The sequence below is a fragment of the Vipera ursinii genome, assembly GCF_947247035.1.
Source record: "Vipera ursinii genome assembly, chromosome: 1".
NCBI classification, from domain to species: Eukaryota; Metazoa; Chordata; class Lepidosauria; order Squamata; family Viperidae; genus Vipera; species Vipera ursinii.
In genome coordinates, this window is record NC_139512.1 from 246445057 (window position 1) to 246469804 (window position 24748).

At 38.0% G+C, this 24748-nt stretch overlaps 2 protein-coding genes across 2 annotated transcripts in view; both read left to right on the forward strand.

The window, feature by feature from the left end:
- The window catches only part of UFL1 (UFM1 specific ligase 1), a 39040-nt gene extending 21779 nt beyond the window's left edge, over positions 1-17261 (forward strand). The window contains exons 10-19 of the mRNA XM_083350070.1: positions 134-313; positions 1636-1756; positions 3239-3361; positions 4436-4556; positions 7528-7691; positions 8778-8908; positions 10453-10533; positions 11361-11446; positions 12879-13059; positions 16741-17261. Coding sequence (XP_083206196.1) covers positions 134-313; positions 1636-1756; positions 3239-3361; positions 4436-4556; positions 7528-7691; positions 8778-8908; positions 10453-10533; positions 11361-11446; positions 12879-13059; positions 16741-16959 — 1407 coding nt within the window. The 3' untranslated portion in view covers positions 16960-17261. The remainder of the gene's footprint in view (positions 1-133; positions 314-1635; positions 1757-3238; positions 3362-4435; positions 4557-7527; positions 7692-8777; positions 8909-10452; positions 10534-11360; positions 11447-12878; positions 13060-16740) is intronic.
- A 5588-nt stretch (positions 17262-22849) lies between these two features.
- The window catches only part of FHL5 (four and a half LIM domains 5), a 31345-nt gene continuing 29446 nt past the window's right edge, over positions 22850-24748 (forward strand). The window contains exon 1 of the mRNA XM_083350071.1: positions 22850-23024. The gene's annotated coding sequence lies outside the window, so the exon portion shown is untranslated. The remainder of the gene's footprint in view (positions 23025-24748) is intronic.

Below are 24748 nucleotides of genomic sequence, written 5' to 3' on the forward strand. Positions count from 1 at the left end.
ATTTTGAAATTTAAATATCTTTTGCATACGTTGTGAAGTGCTTACTTTCTCCCTGATTTTTTAAACATTTTAGGTGTTTCATTAACCAATAAATGTAAGCTTGAATGTGACTGTTTTTGTTTTATAATCCTAGCCTCTTCTTCCAAGTTCATTATCTGTAGAAGATGCCGGCATGTTGCTTCAGCAAGTAATGAGATCCTTCAATAAGCAGCCTTCAGCCTTGGTCTTTGGCGACACTAATGTAGTCAGTGAGAAATTTATCAGCAACTGTGCTGATTTGTTTACTGATCTTATGCATCAGAAAGCTGAAAAGGTTGGTTTACTGAACATAGCATTTCAAAACAATCCTTAGAGAAGATTGCTTACCTAATTTATAATTTCTAAGAGGATAGCCTAAGCAAAATTACAGCAAAGACATACATAAGCAATTTTGTGAAGCATTGGGGTATAAAGCATAAAATTTATCTGCAGGAAAAATAGTCATTTAGAGTGAAAGATAGTTAGATTAAATGTTTATTTCCTATCAAAGCTGGCATAATACAGAATGTAGTGTCCAAGATAATAGTACAGATGTTGGATCTGATACGTAGGTTACCTTTGCAGAGATGATTTGAGCTTGTGTCTGTCGTCAAAATGTAATAGTCATTCTGTGTTAGTTCTATCTTATCTAGTTCACTATCGTCTTTCTAGAGGTAGCCAGATAACCCCGGGAAGCTTATTAACTAATTGATATAAAGCTTTGGCCTTTCCCTGATTGGTCTTTACTGGTATGCAAAAGTGGGTGATCATGGACATGCAAACAAATGATAAGCTGTTCAAAAACAGATGATCTGCAAGGCGCCTCTCTGAAGGATTTGCCCTGACCATTTTTTATTTGCCCATTTATCAACAAGGCTGCAGACACATGCTTCTAACTAGAATTGCTGCCTGATGGGGAAAGGGGTGCACTGGTGGCTTAGCTCTCAATTTTTATGGCGGGTATATTTCAGCTGCAGATTGCCCACTTATGATCTAAAGGTAAAGGTAAAGGTTCCCCCGCACATGCGTGCTAGTCGTTTCCGACTCTAGGGGCCGGTGCTCATCTCCGTTTCATAGCCGAAGAGCCAGCGCTTGTCCGAGGACGTCTCCGTGGTCATGTGGCCGGCATGACTAGACGCCAAAGGCGCACGGAACGCTGTTACCTTCCCACCGTAGTGGTCCCTATTTTTCTACTTGCATTTTTACGTGCTTTCGAACTGCTAGGTGGGCAGAAGCTGGGACGAGTAACAGGCGCTCACTCTGCTACGCGGCACTCGGGATTCGACCCGCCAAACTGCCGACCTTCCAATCGACAAGTTCAGCGTCCTAACCCACTGAGCCACCACGTCCCTACACTTATGATCTAATAGATGTCCAAATTTCCACATTATATAATTTTCTAGGTTTAGCTTCAGTTGAATCACAGATTCTATATTCAGTTCTGGGTCTAGAATTTAAATGAGATAAATTGGGACCTTCCCTGATTGATCTCCTACTGCTCCAAATGTCTTTGGGTCTCAGGCTAAGACTAAAGTGATGGGAAGATAACTGAAAATCTCGACAACCCACAGGAATTGCTAATAGAACACACATAATTGGATACGGTCTTTATTTCAGGAAATGAAAAATAACCCCGTTCATTTAATCACAGAAGAGGACTTGAAACAGTCTGCTCTCATGGAAAACACATTTTTGAGCAAAAAAGACAAAAGGGATGAAAGAAGGAAGAAAGCAATAGGTAAAGAAGTGGGACGTAATCATGGGTAATGCAAAAATAGTTTGTACAAAGATCAGCTCATCTCGGACGGTCGGCTTCAAATTGAAATTTTGAGTTTTAGATACTCTGTTCTGGACATGGTAGGAAATTGGATGGTCTTGTTTCAGATATGGACAAGGTCCATTTTTTTCTGGCCAGAGGTCTTTCAAGTGTTTTGTTTTCTTTGATGTGGTGGTTGAAACCTATCCTGGCTGTTATAGTTGACTTGTTATCTTTTGAATTTCTTGTTTGAACCTGACCATCAGAAGGAACAGTGATGTCCCTCCTGCTGTTGCCATAGGGAGGCTGGTCTTTAGATAGAATTTGGGATGATGACCTAGTTTAGGTAGGTCAGGTAATAATTTGGATAATGAAACATCTGCAAGAAAACAACAAACTCAGAGAGCACCAAGGACCTCTTATAATCCTTCCATTATGCTGCTGAAGACATAATAGCATGGTATATGTTTACTCAGAGTTAAAGCTTTCATCCTGCCTTTAAAAGCATTTTATTCCTCTCTCAGCCCTCATTCATAAAATTTGTGAATCTTCTGGAATAGGGATTGCTGGCATTGGAAACTTAAGATGGAGGAAGGAGAAGTCTCCTTGGACAAATACAAAAATTATATTAGTGTAGATTGCATGAAAATCAGCCAAATATGTAATTTTGTGATGCTCCTTGTGTTAAGTGATATTTATCACAGGATAGACAACTAAAAGACAGTTTTGTTCTCCAATAATAACTATGGAGGAACAAACACCTAACATTTTTTTTGAAGAATGCTCTTTATTCAGGCATTTCTTTGTAAAAATGTTTTAATAGAAACAATTTAAGCCCTCAGTAACAAGGCAGCTGTATAATTTTTCTGCTTAAAACTATTTAGTGGAGCGTACGTCTAAAGTATTCGAATATAGCTTGTAGCTAAAATGTTTTGGCTGATTAATTGAGCCCACTTTATATGAAAAATACTATAGGACATTGTTCTATTTAAATTATCTATAATAATCATCATTTCCCCTCTTTTGAAAAATTGTTATTTTAATTCCAATCCTGGAGATATAAATGTATTTTCTTTCATTCCTAAGCAAATTTATGGTGGAGGTCTTTCTATAGATGTTCCTCTCTTTTTCCTAGTAACTGTTTAATTTACATAGGGGTTACATTTTGCAACCAGATCTACATGTATTTTATGGATGAAGAGGGAAAAAAGGAATAAATATTGAATTATTATGCTCCTAGTGCTCTTAAATTTGCTGTTGTGCATCATGTCATATATATTTTTACTGATTCCATGCATACTTTTATAAATTCAGGGCTACTATTTTTTCCTGTTTGTTTTTACAAGGATATCGCTTCCATTGCGTTATGCTTATGAAAATAGTTGATTTTCTATGAATGTGTTCTATGAATATGACCTTGTCTCATTCATATGGCCAACGGTAACTATATTGTTTTTCCACCAGAGGGCACTGGAAGGGTGAGAGATAGTGGTGGTGGAAATGCTAGAGAAATTAAAACTAAAAAAACCAAAAAGAAGGCAAGAAAAGATGCTGATAGTGATGACGAGTCACAAGCAAGTAGCACAAGTAAGTATGCTACCTCTTGTAGCTTTCTAAGTCTATTTTGTGTTTCCTTTTCTTTGTACATGCATGCTTGAATTTATCATAAAATGCGTGCCTACAAAAATGTGTATGTATATGAACATGCCCTCATTAAAGAGTTAAATATGATGATGATTTTTGTAGATAATTCTTTGAAAAGTGACTTAGTAAATTAAGGACAATGTGGAAATGACACTCCTTGAAAAGATCTCTCCTTGAAAAGATCTTATCTCAAATAGTAAAGAAATGAACATGAACAAGAAATCCCAGTATACAAATCTTTAGCTGCTTTAAACTTTAATTAATTTTTACCTTAATGAATTACATCTGATCATTGCATCTGGTGGTGCTATGCAAAGCATTTGAATGAAGTGGCTGCTTTAATAATTCGAGGAGAGGTGAATCATTTATGCTTTGTATGTTGTTAAGCATCATAATCAAATTTTTTGCCCAACTCCAATGCCAGAGCACATTATTTACATCAAGTGGCAGTGATGGATCATTTCATCATTTAAGCAAGTAGTTTGGAGTAGGAAATCCATTTTATTAAGGCTGCCTTATAAACTATTTTCCTGGATTAAATAATTAAAGATTTTGAGTCACACCTGTTTGCTAGTGTCTTCACGTTCCCATCCATGTAGTTTTTCTGGCAGCTGTTCAGAACTGGTATGCTATGATTTCTTCCAGGATATTTATCAGTTTCCTAGTGCAATCTACAACTAGAGTTTCTAAATTATCTGTAGACTTAAGTACTAACTAGGTTTGGCCATGCTTAGCTTTTCAAGATCAGCCAAGTCTGGTTAAGTAAGGCCCCTCTCTATGTTTTGGAATCAATTCATAACTTTATAAGAAAGAAACCATAGGTTTATGGTACGAGCACATCTATAATATGAAACAATTTTTAGAGCAGTGCTCTCAGCACCTGATGTTCTCCTGCCCTATGGAACAATCTTTGATCTTAGGAATTTATTTTTCACTAGCTTTTACTGTAAAAATCTAATAGCTTCTTCTATCGGGGACCTCTTAAGTCCATTAGAAATGTTTGTCATGTTATGACAGGTAGGAGCAAGCAGCTCGAGATCGCTTTTATTTCGCAAGAAGAAATTGAGGACATTTTAAGAAAGCACGTAAGGGACTGTCCTGAAGAGCTCATCACAGAACTTGCGGATCACCTAATCAGGTAGCTGCAGTCATTTATCTTGGGAAAATATTAAACTGCATCTCTTGTACCCAGAGACACCTGCAGGAGCAGCTGAGGGCGAGTGGCAAAATCTGCACTGCAACTTCTTCCCTCCAGATGGCGCTATAGGATATTGCGTGCCAAAAAAAAAAACAGACACAAGGACAGTTTTTCCCGTCATGCCATTACTCTGCTAAACCACTAATTCCCACAATAGCTATGCCAGGGGTCTTCAAACATGGCCCTTTTATGACTTGTAGACTTCAATGCCCAGAATTCCTCAGCCAGGCACGCCGGCTGAGGAATTCTGGGAGTTAAAGTCCACAAGTCATAAAAGGGCCACGTTTGAACACCCCTGAGCTATGTCCTGGGATGCTAAACCACCTGGTAGGGTTGTATTACTTATTATACTTCTCATCTGTCCTATTTTATTTTATTTTTATTTTAATCCCATTTATATCCCGCCCTTCTCCGAAGACTCAGGGCAGCTTACAATTTAAAGCACAAATTAATGTGCTTAGCAATAGCCTTCATTCTATGTATATGCCTGCTTATTAGGGCTTTCGCCCCCCCCCCCCCCCAGCGGCATTATTGCCCCCAACAATCTGGGTCCTCATTTTACCTACCTTGGAAGGATGGAAGGCTGAGTCAACCTTGAGCCTGGTGGGACTCGAACCTGCACTAATTGCAGGCAGCTGGTGTTACTTAAGGAGGCATTAGCCCACTGCTCCACCAAGGCTCTATTACCTATTTCTTTAGATTCTTATGACTTCTTGTTGCATCTCATGATTTGTGTTGATTGCTTTTATTTAGTATCCTGTTATGATTTATGTTGATTGCTTTAATATCCTATGACTATCACTGAGTGCTGTATCCTATCATTTATAAGCATTGTATTGTATGATGATTATAATTATCACTTGTTGCTTGTATGTACACTGAAAGCTTATGCACCAGAGACAAATTCCTTGCGTGCGTCCAATCACACTTGGCCAATAAAGAATAGTCTAGTCTAGCCTCACACATTCCACTCCTTACATACTTGGTTGCAATTTAACAGTGCAAGAATGGAGAGAGTTTGATTGTGAAATCTCAATGGGATTTTTATCATTGATGTAATTAGAAATAGATGCCTATATTGCCCACAACTGGCTAAGCAGAAACCCATCATTCCATTTTGTAAGAATACACAGACACTAAAAGGGCAGAAATTTTTTTCGGTATTTTTTTATTTTTTTTATTTTAATTCCATTTATATCCCGCCCTTCTCCGAAGACTCAGGGCGGCTTACAAGCTTAGCAGTAGCCTTCATTCTATGTATATGCCTGCTTATTAGGGCTTTCACACACACCCCAAGCGGCATTATTACAAAGTCAGCTTAATTGCCCCCAACAATCTGGGTCCTCATTTTACCTACCTCGGAAGGATGGAAGGCTGAGTCAACCTTGAGCCTGGTGGGATGCGAACCTGCACTAATTGCAGGCAGCTGGTGTTACTTAAGGAGGCATTAGCCCACTGCTCCACCAAGGCTCTTGGTGAAATTTATATTATTTTGGACTACTCCAGTAACTATCTGGGGATACCCTGTCAGTTGCAGTTTATGGACAAATCCCTGCAAATTTGATAATAACTTTTCATACATGCAAATAGGCATACAATCCATGCATAGAATCACTGCCCCTAAATGTCTAGAGAATATTCTGTTCTCACTTTGACAGCAGTTGTGTGTTGCTAATTTTTATTTAAGTCACAGATAGTAATATTTGTGAAACTTTTGTAAATATAATAAGAGTTAAGAAAATGCTTATCTTGGTCAGAAGGATAGAAATACAAATGTAGTCACCATGGATTAAAAATAGTCTCTGGTTTGATCTGCAAGTGTATTCTGATTGTGTTATAATCATGTAGCTTTATCTAGAGCTTGCAGCCATATGTGCTTTCCTAGATTCCCTGATGGTTCATGACCTGAAATCTTCTAGAAACCAGGTCTTCATTCCTTCAAACCTTTCCAGCTTGATGAGTGAAAATGCTCCTGTTTTGTTAGGTATTAATGCCCCTAAAGAAATGAAACTTCTTTCTTGAATCTGTTTTATTGACTTTGAAATTATTTGACCAACAGCATATCACAGGAGAAAAAAAAAGGTGAATGCAGCTATTAGTATCCAGCACCTTCAAATGGATATTAGAAAGGCATCACTGAAACAGCTAACTTTTGATTCGAGTAATTGCACAGGATACGTCAAGTGGCCTATAAAAGTATCTAAATCCAGAGGAAATGGAGCCATGTATTTTGTGTTCCCCCCACACACACACACACTTTTCCTACCCATAGACCAGGGGTCGGCAACCTCGGCTCTTTTATGACTCGTGGACTTCAACTCCCAGAATTCCTGAGCCAGCTATGCTCAGCCAGCTATTCCTGAGCCAGCTATGCCGACCCCTGCCATAGACCATACTAGAAAACCAAAATCAACTAGGCCTATATTACTTTTATTATATGATTATAGTAACAGAATCTTGAAAGCATTTCCCCCTCTCTTTATCTTTGTGACAGCTTGTCTGAATATTTTTTTTTCAGGTTACAGATCTTCCCCAGATTCAAATTGGTTTGCTTGTTTTTTTTTAAATCAATCATTGTCTTGGAAGCAACTCTTCCTCCTATCCCTCAACTTCATTCCTTCTGCTTATTATACCCACTGGGAAAATGATTTTTAACAAGGCCAATAAGACACAAAAGTACTGGAGGGTAATTCTTTTTCGTGCCTGGGCATTCTGCCACCTAATCTGGGGTCCTTCCCTTTCCTGGAAGCTATTCACTCCTCTGTACTGACAGATGGGAAGGTCAGCCTGACACCAACAGGTCTCTGATTCGAGACCATGCTGTTTTGTTTCGACAGTCTTTGTCGTTTTGGGACCAATGGATGGTTTCTGCTAATTGTCACCCTGTGTTCTGTTTCCCCTTATTCTTTAGGCCCTTAACAAAGAACTATCAAGAAGTGTTGCGCTCAGTATTCTTGTCCTCAACTTCTTATTCTGGAGCTAGCAGAAAAAGGACCATTAAGGATTTGCAGGAAGAAGTTTCCAATTTGTACAACAATATCCGGTTATTTGAAAAAGGAGCAAAACATTTCACAGGTGAGATGAAGCGTTTCGCAACAAAATAAGAACTTCGCGCTTTAGTGAATTATTGATTAGGGAGAAGTGGAAGAATAACAGTTGAGCTAAGCCACAGAGAGATTAGGGGGAAAAAAACTTAAGAAGAAATTACAGTGAGTATAAAGGCTTGGTTTACACATCTTGATAAGTCAGTTTGCTTCAAAAGTAATTTGTTGAACATACTGTACTTCCAACATAATTTTGAAGTCATAAAACCTATGGATGGGTTCCCATGGTTTCCTAAGGAGAACTTAAAGGAAATCATATCATAATACGGTATTATATATGTGATGCCACTTGACTCTGATCGTTCCAGGTTTGTTTGTTTTTTTGTAATCTTTTATCAGAAGGCACAAGAAAACAGTTATATGAGGGTGAAGGGTTTAAACTCGGCTGAAGATGTTACCTAGCCTGGTAACGAAACCTTCAGAAACCAACCCACAAGCTCAGAAAATGAACCTTCACCCTCATCCTAAGCCCGAGCTACAGATATTTACCACTATTGCAAACAGTTATATATATATATTTTAGCTGATTACTGTGCAATGGATGAAGTACTACCTCCTTTTTTTGTTCCAGCTTTTTCACCTCTTTATTTCATATGAACCCATTTTTATTGTTGGCTGACAATTTTGATTTCCAGCTGATTGATGATACAGCTCCTTCAATTTTCTTTGACCATTTTCTGCTACAGCTTTGGCTCGTCGTTTTTCTGCTCTTGTCTCTGCTGCTTCACGTCTACAATACTTCTGTGTGGATCTTTATTGATTTTATAATTTGTGATTTACATAGTATGCCTTTTTTGGTCTGCTGGAAACAAGATGACCTAGTTTGAAATATTTGGCCTTTCCAGTAGGCTTTTCATGCTCTTTGATGTCACATTTTAGTACCAATAAAAGCAGCTGGACACAGTGTTTCACACTGTGACCCAAAGAAAGTTTACTGGCCATAAAGGGATAACTGTAGCAAGAAATGTGTTTATTTTGAGATTTCTATTCTGCCGATGTCTTATGTAATGTGCTGGTTTTATACTAGCATTTTAGTCATAGAAATTTTATTTTACAGATGAGACACAAAATAACATTGCCAAACACATGCTGAAGACAGTTTGTACAGATATCACTAATCTTATTTTCAACTTCCTTGCTGCTGATGTAATGATGGCTGCTGATGACTACACCACCATTACAACTGAGGTACAACAATCCAATTTTCTGTAGTGTCTTGGTTTCTTAAAATAATGATGGGCTATTGATTCCCAAGCTGTGCAAGACGTTTGCCTATTTCCAGATAATTTTCAGATTTTGACAGGTACCATATTTCACTGTGTTTGTTTATGGCTTCCAGAATTTACCAAACCTTGACACCTATCATTTAAATCTTAAACTGATTTTCAAAAAAGCTAAAGTAAGAACAAGGGGGACGGGAGAATTCGAGCCCTTTATGAGAGAAGACTAGAGCAAATACATTTGAAGTTAATTTATAAATTAACTAAAATGCGAATAACATTTCTAGCAGCCTCCTGAAAACATCACACAGGTGGCACAAGGAAAGGTGAACATTGGATACTATTGTTCGAAGTTCTGGATCTGACCTCTCTTGTTGATGAGGCATTTGAATATCCTTTAACTATAGCCAAGAGCCTTGGTGGAGCAGTGGGCTAATGCCTCCTTAAGTAACACCAGCTGCCTGCAATTAGTGCAGGTTCAAGTCCCACCAGGCTCAAGGTTGACTCAGCCTTCCATCCTTCCGAGGTAGGTAAAATGAGGACCCAGATTGTTGGGGGCAATTAAGCTGACTTTGTAATAATGCCGCTTTGGTGTGTGTGAAAGCCCTAATAAGCAGGCATATACATAGAATGAAGGCTACTGCTAAGCTTGTAAGCCGCCCTGAGTCTTCGGAGAAGGGCGGGATATAAATGGAATTAAAATAAATAAAAATAAATAAATAAAATAAAAAGACTCTGATGTTGGGAAAGACTGAAGGCAAAAGGAGAAAGGGACAGGAGAGGATGAAATGATTAGATAGTGTCATCAATACAATAGGCATGAATTTGAGCAAACTCCAGGAGACAGCGAAGGACACGGTGCTATGGTCCATGGGGTCGGGAAGAGCTGGACATGATTTAGTGACTTGATAACAACCAAATAGACAGGTTTATAGAAGAATGGGTGTTATTTCAGATATCCTGACCTCAAGCCATGTAGTAATTTGTAGGAATACCCAGTATCTTGAACAGTGCATAGAAACAACTCAGCCGTTCAATTAAAATGAAACCTGTCTAGTAGGCTCATAAGTGACACATTGAAATACATCTGTTGTGCTACATTCTGTTGTAAATGCAGTTTGAAACACTCTTCAACTATGTGCTAAATATGTAGAAATAATCTTAAAAAAAGAGATTGTAAAAAAAAAGTATTGTATCATTTAAAATGAAGTAGCTGTGATATAGGTATCCTCCTTTCCTCAGATAAGTAGCTAAGGGTAACACTTGCAATATTTACTGCCTGTTTTCCAGACGCATATAAATGACAAAATTACTGAGGACATTATCATTCAGTTCTTTTCTTATTTGTAAAAACAAGGAAGAGAAAGAGTAGGGCAAACAAATTACACAAATGTGTATATATAAGCCAGTTTTTAGAATATAGAATAAAATAGTTGAGCACTTTCAGAAATAAGACCCTTGAAACCTCACATTATCTTTTAACTTGTTATATTTTTCTTCAAACTCAAATAGATGAGGAAAAAATTTTTAAGTACATTATCTGAAGAGATGAGAGGTCCTTTAACAAAACTCCATATTTCTCTAAATGGCAAGGTAAGCTGCAAGTTAATTACAAGCTTTTTTTGTAATCAATTTGTTGAAGGATGTTATAAATTAATTACTTTATTAATAACATTTTGAAGTACTCTTCCCCAACCATTATAGAGTTAGTGCTGATTAGGTTGGGAAAAATGAAGTTTTATCAGTACAGAAATCAAAATGGGGGTCACGGTAGGGACACCAGTAGCAGAAAATCAACTTTCATGTCTATTTGGAGGAAGAGAGTGATAAAATTATAAAATTTCCTAATAGGAAACATTAATTACATTTTTATCAGTTGAAAGTATAAGATTAGCTTAAATATATATTATTCTGCTTTCAAAATCTGTATGAATTGTGGATAGCTTTCATTTGATCTATCTCATTGTATTCCACACCTTTTTACTCCCGTACCTTGACAAACATTTGTGCTTATTTTTTTTTCTTAATTGACCTGGTGTGCTAGAACTATTCTTACAAGGTGTAACGGGTAAAAAGCGAAAATGGAGGAACATCTATGAAAAGTATATCCTCACAATCTGATTCAGGGATTGCATTTATCCAAAATCATATATTAAATTTATTTTTTATTTATCAAACCATTATGTCCGATCTTTCTAATGTTTATACTATACCTCATCTAGACTTACTACAGTCCTGTCAGTGGTGCATACACCTGTAGGATCAGTAATAGATAAACGGCATTTTTGTCTCTGTCTTCCCCTTTCTGATGATTCATTGATTTACTCTTTTTATATGTATACAAAAGAATATTTCTATTAGCGAAATTGCTGAAACTTGGAAGTGATATAAATTTGCTTGTATTTTTTTTTAAAAAAAAGACTTTGGAAGAATTTGTTTCTTGTCTTGATGCTGCTGCGGAGGCATGTGATATTATGTTGAAAAAGGGAGATAAGAAGAAAGAAAGGTAACTATTAATTTGGGGGCGATGGAAGATTACTATCCTGTTGTGGTGAGGATATATAGTATGAGCCTGAAAACAGTGCTATGGGAGAACGAGTTCCCTGTAGAATCACCCCTTACCAATAAGATAGAAAGGGGAGTGTGAATACTAATATTAATCCATTGCACAGGTGATAGCAGGTCATGTTCTGCCTGAAGAAAGTCAACTGATAACAGGAGAAAAAGCTTCAAATTCAAGAATGGAAGAAGGCAATGACAACCCACTTCTGTATTGTTGTCTATAAAACTGTACAGTCAAGACTATAACATTTAGACTGGTTTGTATGCCAGCTGGCAAGACTTCCACTTTGAAAGGCATCCATTTACTTCCCAGGGAATTGTTTAAAAAGTCCACAAGCAGACTGACCAAATTACAAGGATTTTGCTCACTGATGGTGCCAATATTAGAAGAGCAAGGTGGTTTTGTTTGTTTGTATGTTTGTTTGTTTTTGCTTTATAACTAAGAAGTTAGATTGTGGGGGGAAATGATATGAAATTAAAATTATCATATCAGAAGCGAGTCATACCAAATCAAATGTTGGAATAACTAAATTAGTTGGACCAGAATGGTCAGCTTTAATTTGGATAACATGACAACACTAATTAGGGCATGAGTACATATGAAGGAATTGAGTACCACCAGGGAAAGACACCAGATGAGATAGAGGAATGGGATCAAAAAGACTGTGGGAACATCCTGGAAAAAGTTATAAGTATTATTTCAGACAAGTCCAGATGGTCAGCATTTGCCAGTGCTGATATTATTTACTTCTTTTAGGTGGTGCACATTATTACAGTTTTAAGCAGTAGGTGCCAATGTTTCTCCCACATTACTGCCTGATTAGTCCTGTTGCTTATAGGAAAGAAAGAAAGAAAGAAAGAAAGAAAGAAAGAAAGAAAGAAAGAAAGAAAGAAAGAAAGAAAGAAAGAAAGAAAGAAAGAGAAGGAAGGAAGGAAGGAAGGAAGGAAGGAAGGAAGGAAGGAAGGAAAATCTGTGTAAATGGAAATTAGTCTAGTCATGATTTCCAGCTTTGCTCATGAAGCCAGATTTCTCTGTAAATATTTTATGGATAGAGAAATTGAAATATTGTACATTATTCATATAATGAAGGCATATTAAACATTTATTATTTGCTACTGTATTTAAAAGTTATAGCACCCCAAAATTGGAAATAATTGAAATATTTTCAGTTTTATTGGTGGGCGAATAGGTAGATAGAGCAATATTTAGCAGTATTTAATATGCATAGCGGCTCCCAAGAGAATGCTCCAAGTCCATAGTTTTGTTTTTTTTAATACGTTATTTTGCAAATGTGCTGAACTTTATGATAAATCTCAACATAATTTAATTTTGATTTTGAAAAATTCCTTAATATTTTTCCTGTTTAATTCCTTAGACAAATCCTGTTTCAGCATAGACAAGCTCTGATTGAACATCTGAAAGTCACAGAAGATCCAGCTCTTATTCTCCATCTGACATCAGTCTTGCTGTTTCAATTCTCAACCCATTCCATGCTTCATGCACCAGGAAGATGTGTGCCACAGATAATTACCTTCTTAAGTACAAAGATCCCAGAGGTATTTTCATCAGAAACTAGGAGATTGTTTAAATTTACTTTGTCCCACTCATAGACATACATACTTCACTCACTGACAAGAGGGATACAGCACCAAACTCTCCTCATTGTGTTTTTGACTCTAAGATTCATCAGGTTTTGCCTAGCCAAAGAGCATAGGGTCCTAAGAGAAGAAATATGCCCAGTCCTAGTGCATGGGGGTTAATTTATTAGAAACCATGTATACTCTCATTCAGAAGGCTCATGAGTTTTATGCAACCGCAACTCATCGTTAAAGTTCACAGTGAGCTCAAACACACCATGCTCACAACCTTCCCCTACAACTCTGTTGGCCAGAGGCTAGGGTATTGGAAAAAGCCATGCCCAGATTCCAACACTTCATGTTTCCTTACCGGTCTGTCTCCTTTCACAAGTAGCATTGCATCTCGCATCCTAGGATTGAAGGCCATTTTCCTTTTTGAATTTATTTTGTAGCTGATTGGCTCCATGTCTTTTCAGACATACATGTCCAATTGAGGCAGTGCCTTTAATGTTTAGTTTCTGCACTCTCAACAGTACTACACTTTTGTGGTTGCTTAGATCATCTGCAGTTTGCAATTGAATCTCCATATGCAACCTAGCCTCACAATAATATTGCTGTTATAGTCTGGCTTGCTGTCTTTTGGTCCTAGGCTTTCTCACAAGTGTCCATTGGCTGAAGGGGCAAAAGAAAGGAAAATAATGACATTCATTAAACCATTTTTTTCTTTTTTTAAATATCTTTATTCATTTTTAACATCATCACCTTAATATTTGGTAAACAGCGTGTTCTCTGGGTTAGTATTTAAAAAACAATAACAATTTCTGTAATTCTGTAGTCCATATAATGGCTTTGCTTGATTTTCTCTTCTTCCAATAATATTCTCTTTTGCCAACCTTAAATTAATACAGTTCTTATTATTTGAATAAATGACAAACATAGACATTTTTCTCATGTTTCTGCAAATAATAACCACATCAATATAAAGCTTCTTTTCTAATTGATCATCTTGATTGCCTCATCATAGATCCTATTTGCAGAATACTTATTTAAATTTGTTTTCCCCACAATATTCAAAGCATTCTTACTGGTTAAGTTTTTCTCAGAATTAGTTACACTTAAGTATTTAAGTCTTTTTTCTCATACAAGCCATCCCAACACTTTTACACTTCTCATATCTTTAAAAAAGGAAAAAAAAAACAGAGAAAACATTTCTTTTAAATAAACCTTCCTAACATTTTTATATTTCTGATGTCAAAAAACAAAACAAAGGAAAAAAATACTATGTTACTTGAGGGGTTCATACCTCTTAAACTAATCTTCATTTATATCCAAAATCTTTCTTTAACCATATTCAAACAGATGTTTAATTTTTAAATATTCCCTCTGGTAAATCCCATCATCTAATTTTTTAATTCTCACTTTAGCCTTTTTTTATTTGCCAAACAAGTTCCCTGATCAATATGCTTCGCTGAATAAAAGAATCTTTCCATAATCTTAAAAATGTTGTTGCAGGTACAAAAGGCAAAACAGGTAAGATATTTTTATAGGAAGGTTTCACCCCTTCGTATTCATTGAGAATCTTTTCCTTTCTTTCTTGATTTTATTTATCATTTTTTGTCTCTCAAGTTCTCATAGTTATCCTGGCAGAATCCGTTTTGTCCAATCTTTTTTCTTGTCCTAAAACTTATTTTGTAATCTTAGAGTACAGGTTACCTTTTCCATGTCCAGTATTTCCTGTAAGTTTTTTTCCATCTGGGTTAAGTCATACTTTCTTTTATTGTTAAGTTCCATCTTGAAATCTCTCTCCTCTGTCTCGTATTCAGTTATCTGTTTTTTTCTGCTCACTCTCTGTTTTTATCTTCTGAGAATTTTTCTGTTGTAAAGTTAAATTGGAGATGTGTTCATTTATATTTTCAAAGTTATTTTTAATTTCCTTGTGGTTTGAGATCATTGTTGTTTGGATTAGTTGCAACATAGCATAGATCTCCTTCTGGAAAGTATTTGTTTTTTCTTGGTATATTCTTTGTGCAGATCTCTGGTTTTTCATGATAGCTAAAAATCAGGGTTTTCCTTTCTCTGCAGACAGCTATAGAGTCACAGTTGAGTTGGTATTTGTAATCCAGAAAGGTCAATTCTTTTTTTAAGAGTTTATAATTCTCACTTTGTAGATAGCCCAAAATGTTTTCTTTGTTTTTTGTCACAGCTGTTCTCTGTTATTAAGACATTAAAGGTCACCCAAAACAAGTTATCTTTTCCTGGGCTTTGCCAGTCCCTGTAATAAAGCAACTGCTGCTGCGTATTTTTATCCACCACTAGATGTCAGCACCAGTCAGCAGTAGACAATTGTTTACTTCTATTTTCATGATTTAAAATGAAAATCTTAATAGATTCCATCGATTTCAAACTTATCCAGATTCTACCAATTCCAAACATGTTTTTTATAGTCAGCTTAAAGTAGTGCTTTTGGGCTTCGGCTGCTTGTAGCTTGGGCTAGACTCTGAAGTTAAGCTAGCCTTTCTCCTGCTGGTTTCTGGAAGGCTTTTCCCAACCGATCGGATCAATTGGTTGTACTTCCTTCTTTGTTGCCTCTACAGGGCAACTTCATGCCCATTTAGGGTCCCCTAGTAGCAGGCAGAAATCAGCCGTAGGGTGTAGAGCCCTGCCATCTCTTGGCTGCTCCGCTACTGCGCAAGACCAAAAGCCTTCTAAACCTTTTTTTTCCCCAAGGTTTTACAGTGCATTGGTAAACTACTATTTTTGAAGGACTGGCAGAATTAAAATTAAATAGAGAGATCTTTGGGCAGGGGAGGAGACTTTGCTATGATAGAGTTTTGGTAATTGAGAAATAGAAAGTCATTTGGGATCCACTGGATCCAAAATCTCATGAGTCTGATTTTGGGCCATAAGCTATACTAACCTGACATAATAATAATAAAAAAAACCTTTCCCACAAACATGTAGGATTTCTCATCTGACCAATACATAGAAACTGATGGAGCTTGTGATGTAATAATAGATACAATGCTGTATAGCCCTTGCTTGTGGGTACTCCTGTGTTCATTTATTGGAAAATATCCATTGAATTTGATGGGCCTTAATTTCATGTGGATGTATAGAATTGTTTTGTAATTGGTTGTATTTCTATTACTGTATTTCAGCAAACTGTTTTAAGTCTGCAAGAAAATGAGACATAAATAACTCTGGGTTAGCAAATTAGGTCTTTGATGCAGCTGTTACGTTACATTGCTGGATCTGACATATTCTTCATAAAAGAAATAAAATATGACACGGTGTTCAGAACTGTACATTTCTCTTTCGCTTTGATCCCAATGTCATCGTCATGTTCAGAAAGCATTCGTTATTTAATTTGTTAGGTTTTTATTCTGCTTTCATTTTGTGCATCTTGGGCAGGCATACATAATTCTTCCACCTCCCATTTTCCCCACAAAAAAGCAGAAGTGGGTTGCCTAAAGAAAGTGAGTGGTCCAAAGTACCCCAGCTGGCTTCCATAATTTAAGGCAAGACTGGAACTCGTGGTCTGTCACTTCCTTTGGCCCATCCCGTTTCTCTGGATTTTTGAGCTTATTATTGTCTATTTCAGTTGTAACATCTAATTAGCCTTTGTAGAAGCTGCTTTGATTTTTAATTTATTCCTTCTAGGATCAGCATTCTCTTCTTGTTAAATACCAGGGATTAGTAGTGAAGCAACTGATCAGTCAAAACAAGAAGATTGGGCAAGGTGATGATGATTCAGTCGAGAGTACCTTGAACACTGAAGACAACACAGAAGCCATCTGGAAAGAACTTCAGGAGCTGTCTGGCTCTGTCAAAGATCTTATTCTTAGGTCCAGAAAATCTTCTGTAACAGAGGAATGTTAAACCTAATAAACTTCCTTCAGGCTTCTCAAAGAGTCAATATTTTCTGAGAGGAAAAACATTACTGGTAATCTTCAAACAGCCTTGGCTTTTAGAAGCTTTGCTTGGAAAACTGTACTATATTATAAAACCCCGAATCCAGATTTTTTTTCACTTAGGAATTCTAATATTTTTGCAGAATCATGACTTGCCTTAACATGGAATCATTTGGTAACATATACAAGACTGTGTTTCCAATTTAGTATGTTATCTTCCAGAACTGCCTACTGGAGAAAGAGGGAAATTGCAAACTTTAGTCCACCACCCCCCCAAAAAATTAATTGATTATGTGTCATCAAGTCAGTGTCAGCCCTTAGCAACCAAATAGTTTTTCTCCATGACAATCTATGGAGAACCTGATCGTTCAACCACCACCAACTATAACCTTTTTTTTAACACACATGATTTTTGGTGAAGAATGCCTAGCACCATGCATAAGCTCTTACGGTGGTAAAGTCAAAGTATTATTATGAAGAAAATGGAAATGGTCAAGATTGTCTGGTATTTGTAAAATTACTCAAAAACGTTAAATACTATAAATATAAATATATAATATTTTGATCTTTTTGGGGGGGGGAGAAAATTTGCCCGCCCAAAATTTTTAATATTCCCTGGAGGCCAAATGTATTCTAGCTTATGTTTTTGCTAGTGTGCAGTATTTTTATAATAAATGAACTTAAATAGGATCTAGGGCTGCTTATTGCAAGATGCTTCTTCAGTAGTATCCATAATAATAGGATTTTATTTTCTTTCAGAAGGAAAAACAAGTTATAGCTGATCACTTGCACTTTCATCAGTTTCTGTATTTCTGTATTTCTCAGTGTTGCCCTAATGCTATTCTTGGAGGATTTTATTCTTATTTTTGTACAAAGTGCTGCTGTGTTCTTTGATTTTATCTATTTGTCTTAGCAGTATAAATTAATCAGACTTTAATACTATATTAAGCATTTGGTTTATTGACACTCATGTAATTCCTGATTTTTTTTTCCAGTGTATATGCAATAATATGGTGGTGCTTTTTGGACACTATCATATTAGCAGGTTTTATAATGCCAGAATCGATGTTGTTTCTCTGTGTTTTGTCTGCATTTGTAATGTAATTTGCGTCTGCTGGCTTCAGATCAAGGCATAAAATAGGCTTGTGACAGCTGGATTTCAATACTTGTCTCAAAATGAGATTTCTTTCTTCCTTCCTTCCTCTTGGACAGTTTTTTTTTCTCCCTGCCTCATCCCAAGTCCTACCTCCCTAGTTTTCCCAATGCCTCCATCATGTACCTGGTTGCTCCATGCTATTATCCTCTCCTTTATGGCGTATTCTTGCACCTGTCCTTCCCATTTTTTCTCCGCGTCCCTCACTTTGTCCCTCCCTCTGCTACTTACATGAGTTCCATTTTCTTTCATTCTTCAGTATTACCTCAGTGCTTCCAAGTTTCCTCTGGAGAACAGTCTTGCCTTATTCTGTATTCCTGTCCTTCCCTTGTTTGTTCTTAAAAATTAAACACTGCAATTCAGTTTTGATCTACTGATAGAAAAGAATCACTTTGGAGCAATGCACAATAATCAACTTTTTAAAACACCACCACCACCCACCCCGCCAAACATGAAAGGATCAGAATCAATCTGTTTGTGTGTGTATCAAAGATTCTCATTAAATTCCAACATTAACTTTCAGGGGCTCCCTTTAATGAAAATAGTAGTACTAGTTTTTTCATGTTCTGATCTTGCTTTAGATACTGGAAAGGATCAGAGAACTAAAGTGACAGTTGTGGTTTAAAATCATTTGAAAACTGGGAGGCCGCAGTATCCCCCAAGGTTCCAGCCCAAATTTGCATGGAGTGCTCAATCTTTTGCAGATAAGGATGAGTTGCTAGTTTATTACTTGCCAAATGGTAATAGCAGTCACGTAAATCACCACCACGTGCCAACTTTATGTGTATATTAGCTAGTAGTCTCTTTCATTCTAAATGTATGAGTTTTAGCATCTGTGGGATCTGTTGTAATCAGTTCTCTGCCTCGTGTTGCATCCAAACAGCATAGCACTAAGTTGATGATAAAAAGCATAGATCACAGAAGCTAATTACACAAATACCCCAACTCTCATTTTACAAAGGCCTGTTCACCATATTTAACTTGTTACTGGATATAGCTTTATATGGTTATCCTAAACTATAAATATACATACAATAGTGCATTTTGTAAGGGCTTCTGAATAAAATTATATTTTTAAAATGTTTTAATTAAAACAATGTTCTCAAATATTTATTCTAACTAGAGGATTACAAATCTTTTGCTATAAACAAGAAGAACCAACTTTAATATCTTGGGATATTTATTTTATCTTTTTAATACCCTGAAGTATCAGAATTGCAACCTTTAAAAACCAGATATCCATAGGGCATTTATTAGATACTTATGTGTCCCTGCATTAATCTGTATTTTAATTTTGTCCGGTGCAACAAATAAAGGAAATCATACCAGTAATTTTTATACATTTTATAATATGGAAAATAACTACAAAAGTTACGTGCAGAAGTGAGTTTGAAAAAGGACATGAATATAATAAGATAGAAGAGCAATTAGGATGGAAGTCAACATTTTGCCTGGAAAATCTGGAAATTTGTTTTAGAAGAGTGGGGAAAGCCTAGAAGAAAGATCCAATTTTATACAATAATGTCTACCCACGTCTACAAGTAATTTATTCTACAGATTGCAGAGAACAGTAATTTGCAACTAAAGTGGAACTAATACTGATCATTGTGCTTTGAAAGTTGAAATTTTTCCCCAATTCCAGTTAAGGAATACTATATAAGTATTCCCATTGTACTCATAAACTGATGAAAAACCAGGATGAGCTTGAAGCACACAAAGTATTCAAACAAGCCCAAAAGGAAGTATCTCTCCAAATGAAATGGAATGTTTGGATGACCTAGCTTCAACTGGAAGGGCTGGAAGAGGCCTTGGAGGTGTTGTAGTTCAACCACCTGCTCAACCAGGAGACCCTATACCAGTGGTGGCGAACCTATGGCACGGGTGCCAGAGGCAGTACTCAGAGCCCTCTCTGTGGGCACCCGCACCATGCCTCGGAGGTGGCAACTGTCCCTCTTCAACCAGCCACCTGCTAACTTGCCGAGTTCCCACGTGGCTGGATGCATCCCAGCATGGCTGGTTTCCCTCCCTCCCCCACCCCGTCCCTCCTGGCATCACATGCTCACCTTTTCCCAGGCATGACCCACTGCATTGCCTCCTCAGCTGTCGGCCGACCATCCATCTCGGAGGTGGCTTCTTTGAACTGCTGGCAATGGGCTGCGGAGCCCCGGAGTGTGCCGGTCGAGGGGCCGGCAGGCTGTGCCTACTGATAGACACTGTCGGCCCCCATGCACTCGCTGGCTTCTGTGTGCGAGGGCCTATGGTGTCCAACAGCAGCCACCCCAGCCCTTGCCTTGCCCCATGCCAATGGCATCCCCACCCTGCCTTGCCTTATCCCGCAGGATGAGCCTCTTGCCTACCACCACACCTACCAGAGACCCCCTGGATCTCCCCCACCCCTTCCCATCCCCCACAGGTGTCCCTCCCCACAGGCGACATTGAGGTGACCACATCCACCTTGGCCATACCCACCCAATCTTCCATGACCACCACAGTCACACCCAGTAGGCCACGCCCACCTGGCACCCAGAGATAAATAAGTGGGTTTGGGGTTGCAGTTTGGGCACTCGGTCTCTAAAAGGTTTGCCATCACTGCCCTATACCATCTAAGACAGGTGGCTGTCCAGTCTTTTCTGAAAACCTCCAGTGATGAAGCAACTTCTGAAGGCAAAACTGTTCCACTGGTTAATTGTCCTTACTGTTAGGAAGTTTCTCCTTAAGTCCAGGTTATTTCTCTCCTTGATTAGCTTCCATCCATTGTTTCTTGTCCTGCTCTCTGGTGTTTTGGAGAATAAATTGACCCCCTCCTTTTTGCAGCAGCCTCTCAAATACTGCTATCATGTCCCCCCCTAGACCTTCTTTTCTCTAGACTAGCCAAACCTAAATCCTGCTCCCTTGGAGACAAGGGAAAAAAGATGCTGCCTAGGAAACAGATGAGAGGGAGCAGCCTACAATTGCTCAACAGCCCAAGAACGAAACTTAGCAAAGACCTGCCCATGTATCAAATGGTTAAAAGTGGTGGAGGGGAGTTTGTACCTTCAGACTTGCTCTGTTAATGTAGACCAGGGGTGTCAAACTCAATTTCATTGAGGGCCGCATCAGCATTGCGGTTGCCCTCAGGGGGCCGGGTGGGTATGGACAGGATGGGCGTGGCCTACTGGGTGGGCGTGGCTAGAGTGCGTATGGCCTACTGGGTGGGCAGGGCCAGCTCTACATAGTTCGCATCAAGGGTGCCTATGGGGGCCTGGGCAGGAGTGGGACTGAGGGTCTCTGGCAGAAGGAGGGTCTCTGGGCCAGGGCCAAGGCAGTGGGGGTCGTTCCCTCACTATTTCCAGGATGGCTTCGTGGGCCACATGAAACCACTTCACAGGCCGGATCTGGCCCCGGGGCCTTGTGTTTGACATGTCTGATGTAGACTTAACAATTAGGTAGATTTTAGCTCACTTAGTCGTGATTTCTGTCTGGTTTACTCTGGAGGCCTGGGACTGAATCACGGAAGCAGCTGAATCTTTTCCCCCCAAGGGTCTTGCAGCTGCCTTTGGAAACTGTTCCAAATGTTTCATTTCCGAATGCATGCATAGCAACTTCAAAATATGAAGGCAGCCAGGAGCAGCAATCCTGGATATGTATGGGTTTGGGCAACCGAGCAAAGTGAAACCTTGTGCATGATGATCACAAAAATGCTATGACTTGTGTACTCGCGTCAGATATCCTGAAGCAATCACAGGTAGTCCTCAACTGAAAAACCACTTACGTTTCAAAGTGAGACATTTGTTAAGTGAGTTTTGTCTCATTTTACCACAGTTGTTAAGTAAATCACTGCAGTTCTTAAGTTTGTACCAAGGTCGTTGAGTGGATCTGGCTTTCCCCATTGACTTTGCTTGTCAGAAGGTCGCAAAAAGTGTTCACGTGACCCCGGGACACAGCAACTGTCATAAATATGAACCACTTGCCAAGTGTCCAAATTTTGATCACATGACCATGGGCGATGCTGCAATGGTCATGTGAAAAAAGATAATAAGTCCCTTTTTTCAGTGCCGTTGTAACTTTGAATGATCACTAAATGAACTGTAAGTCAACGGTTACATGTATGTAGTTGCAGCATTTGCACGAGTAGGCCAACAGTATGACCTCACTATGGTTTGCGGTGGAGGCTGCTAGAAGTTGTAGGAACTTTTTAAAAAGCAAAAATAAATGCTTTGTGCTCCGACATATTTCAAACGCCTTGCTTGAAATGACGAGCAGTAAACTGAGCTGTTCGGCCCACTTCGAACAGAGATGGCACCTAGGTAACCTTGATTAAAATGCTTCCACAGGAGGACAGTATTCTGAAAAGCCAAGCTCTTGGCCACCCAGTTTCTATTAGAACTGCTAGGATGTGTGTAAACGTGGCCCAATTTAGATGGACCCATAAAATGTGGCACCCTATAAGTCGGTGGCTGGGTTCCTCCATTTTACTAAGCCACCATGTAGTTGGTTTGGTTTTAGCTTAATTCAGTATTATATGTAAGCCGGACAACTGCAATTTTGTAAACAACTGTTTCTACGTGATCAGTTCTTTTGTGTGGAAAATACAGGACAAGTTATTTTTCTAGTTGTGGTTTCTTTGAAATGTCTCCTCCCTGTTTCTGAAGTCTAAGCCCATTTAAGACCCTCCCACATGCATTTGCACTCCAATCTGCAAGCTGTGGTGTAATGACAAATAGGAAGGGAGTCAGCTGTGTGAAATGTAAAGGAAACAGTGACCTTCTTGGCTGCTTTTCCCAAAACCAAAAGAATCTTGCAGAAGAAAAACAGGGCTGGCGGCTGGTGCTTGTTTCTTCAAGGTTTTTTGTTCTCCTGATCCAAAGATGACAAGAAGCAACTGTTAAAAAAAAAGGTGAGTATTGCGACAAGGTGTTTTTTTTCTAATCTATTATTTGCCTGTCATTGTTTCAAAATATTAATCAATTAATCAACTATACAAACATCTTCCCACAGCTGCCATTGTGAAACAATGTATAACTTTTGTTCCCTTTCTTGTCAATAATCCTATTGACAAAAACGTGTCAATTAATATTCACTATGTGAATGGTGGAAAAATATATCAAAAAAGTACACTTTTTAAAACAGTATGCATATTATGCACTGGAAGGACTAATTAATATTAGATGCTTCAGAAGTTTTATTCTGAGAAAAACTATGGAATGGGGAACATTTCTGGAAAATTGAATAAGGAATAAATGCTGCAAACTGTATGCTGTTAGTGTGTTAAAACCTGGGTTGATCTGTAGTTAGAAGTCATACATACACACACACACACACACACACACACACCTATTTTATGTATGTGCTTATTTAGAAATAAGTCAAGTATCTTTATGATATAATTTGACCAGCTCTTACACTAAAAAAAGTATTCTGTACAGTTACAAATACAACATTTTTTAACAATCTTATAAATTCCTTGATACATTAAATAAATAAATAAATAAATCCCTACAAATTATCTACTGCTACCAAAAGGAATCTACCACCCTTGTGCGATACAATGCTAAAAAATATAATTCTTACAGTCTGGTGGTGTAAACAGCATAGATGCAAAGATCAAGTAGAGGAAGGGCTATAAAAGGGTGAGCAATGCTCAGGCAGGTGGAAGAGAGATGTAATATTTATTTATGAGGAAAAAAGAATAAGTAGATCAGGGGTTCCCAACCAGGGGTGCTTGCACCCCCTTTGGGGTACGGGATGATATTCCAGGGGGTGCGAAAACTTGGGTTTTCAAAATTATAGTTTATGTGCATAATTTGTTGCTGTTATTTTGAACTTTTGTAAAGTGTGCAAGAATGTATCAGAAGCGTTCTAGGGTTGCGGGGTATAGAAAAGGTTGGGAGCTGCTGAAGTAGATGAATGTATTTTACAGAGCACATTGTTCTTACTGTAAGAAATATAAAGGTTTCTTAGAAGAACTGATCATCACTACCTTCATCTAAAAGTTTCTGATTAAACAAACAAAAGATTAGTTGAATAAAGTATCTTCAAAGATGAGCTCTTAAATTGGACCATATGTATCTTTTGTGCCTGGGAATTTCACATGTTCAGAGAAGCCACAGTACAGATCCATTCACTGGAATCCAATCAGAGTAGCACCTATTGCAATGGGTGGGCATATAAATTTACCAAATAAACAAATCCATCAATCTAACTTCACTTGCTGATGGATCATAATCATACCATGAGAAGATCTCGTGATTTGCTCTTCAATATGTTGCTTTGGAAAGAAGCAGAGGTGCAAGCTTGCGTTTCTCACATTTAATTCCAATTGTTAAGAATTAACCACAATTAATCACACCAACTCCCAATACAAGAATCTGCTTCTGCATCCTGCAACAAATGGAACCAGAAATAGGGATCTATATTTTGAATTAGTCAAATCACTTTTTGCACTTTGTTGCAAGCCCCTTTTTCTGGACATAGCAACATCTATTTATCTACTCCCTAAGCTTGAAATAATGCCTTCAACTTCATGCTTTTTATTTTTGGTAATATCTATTTCATGGAATGCAAAGCTCCTTGGTTTCAGCAAAGTAGTTAGTTTCATTTGCCTTTGGACCAGATTACTTGTCAT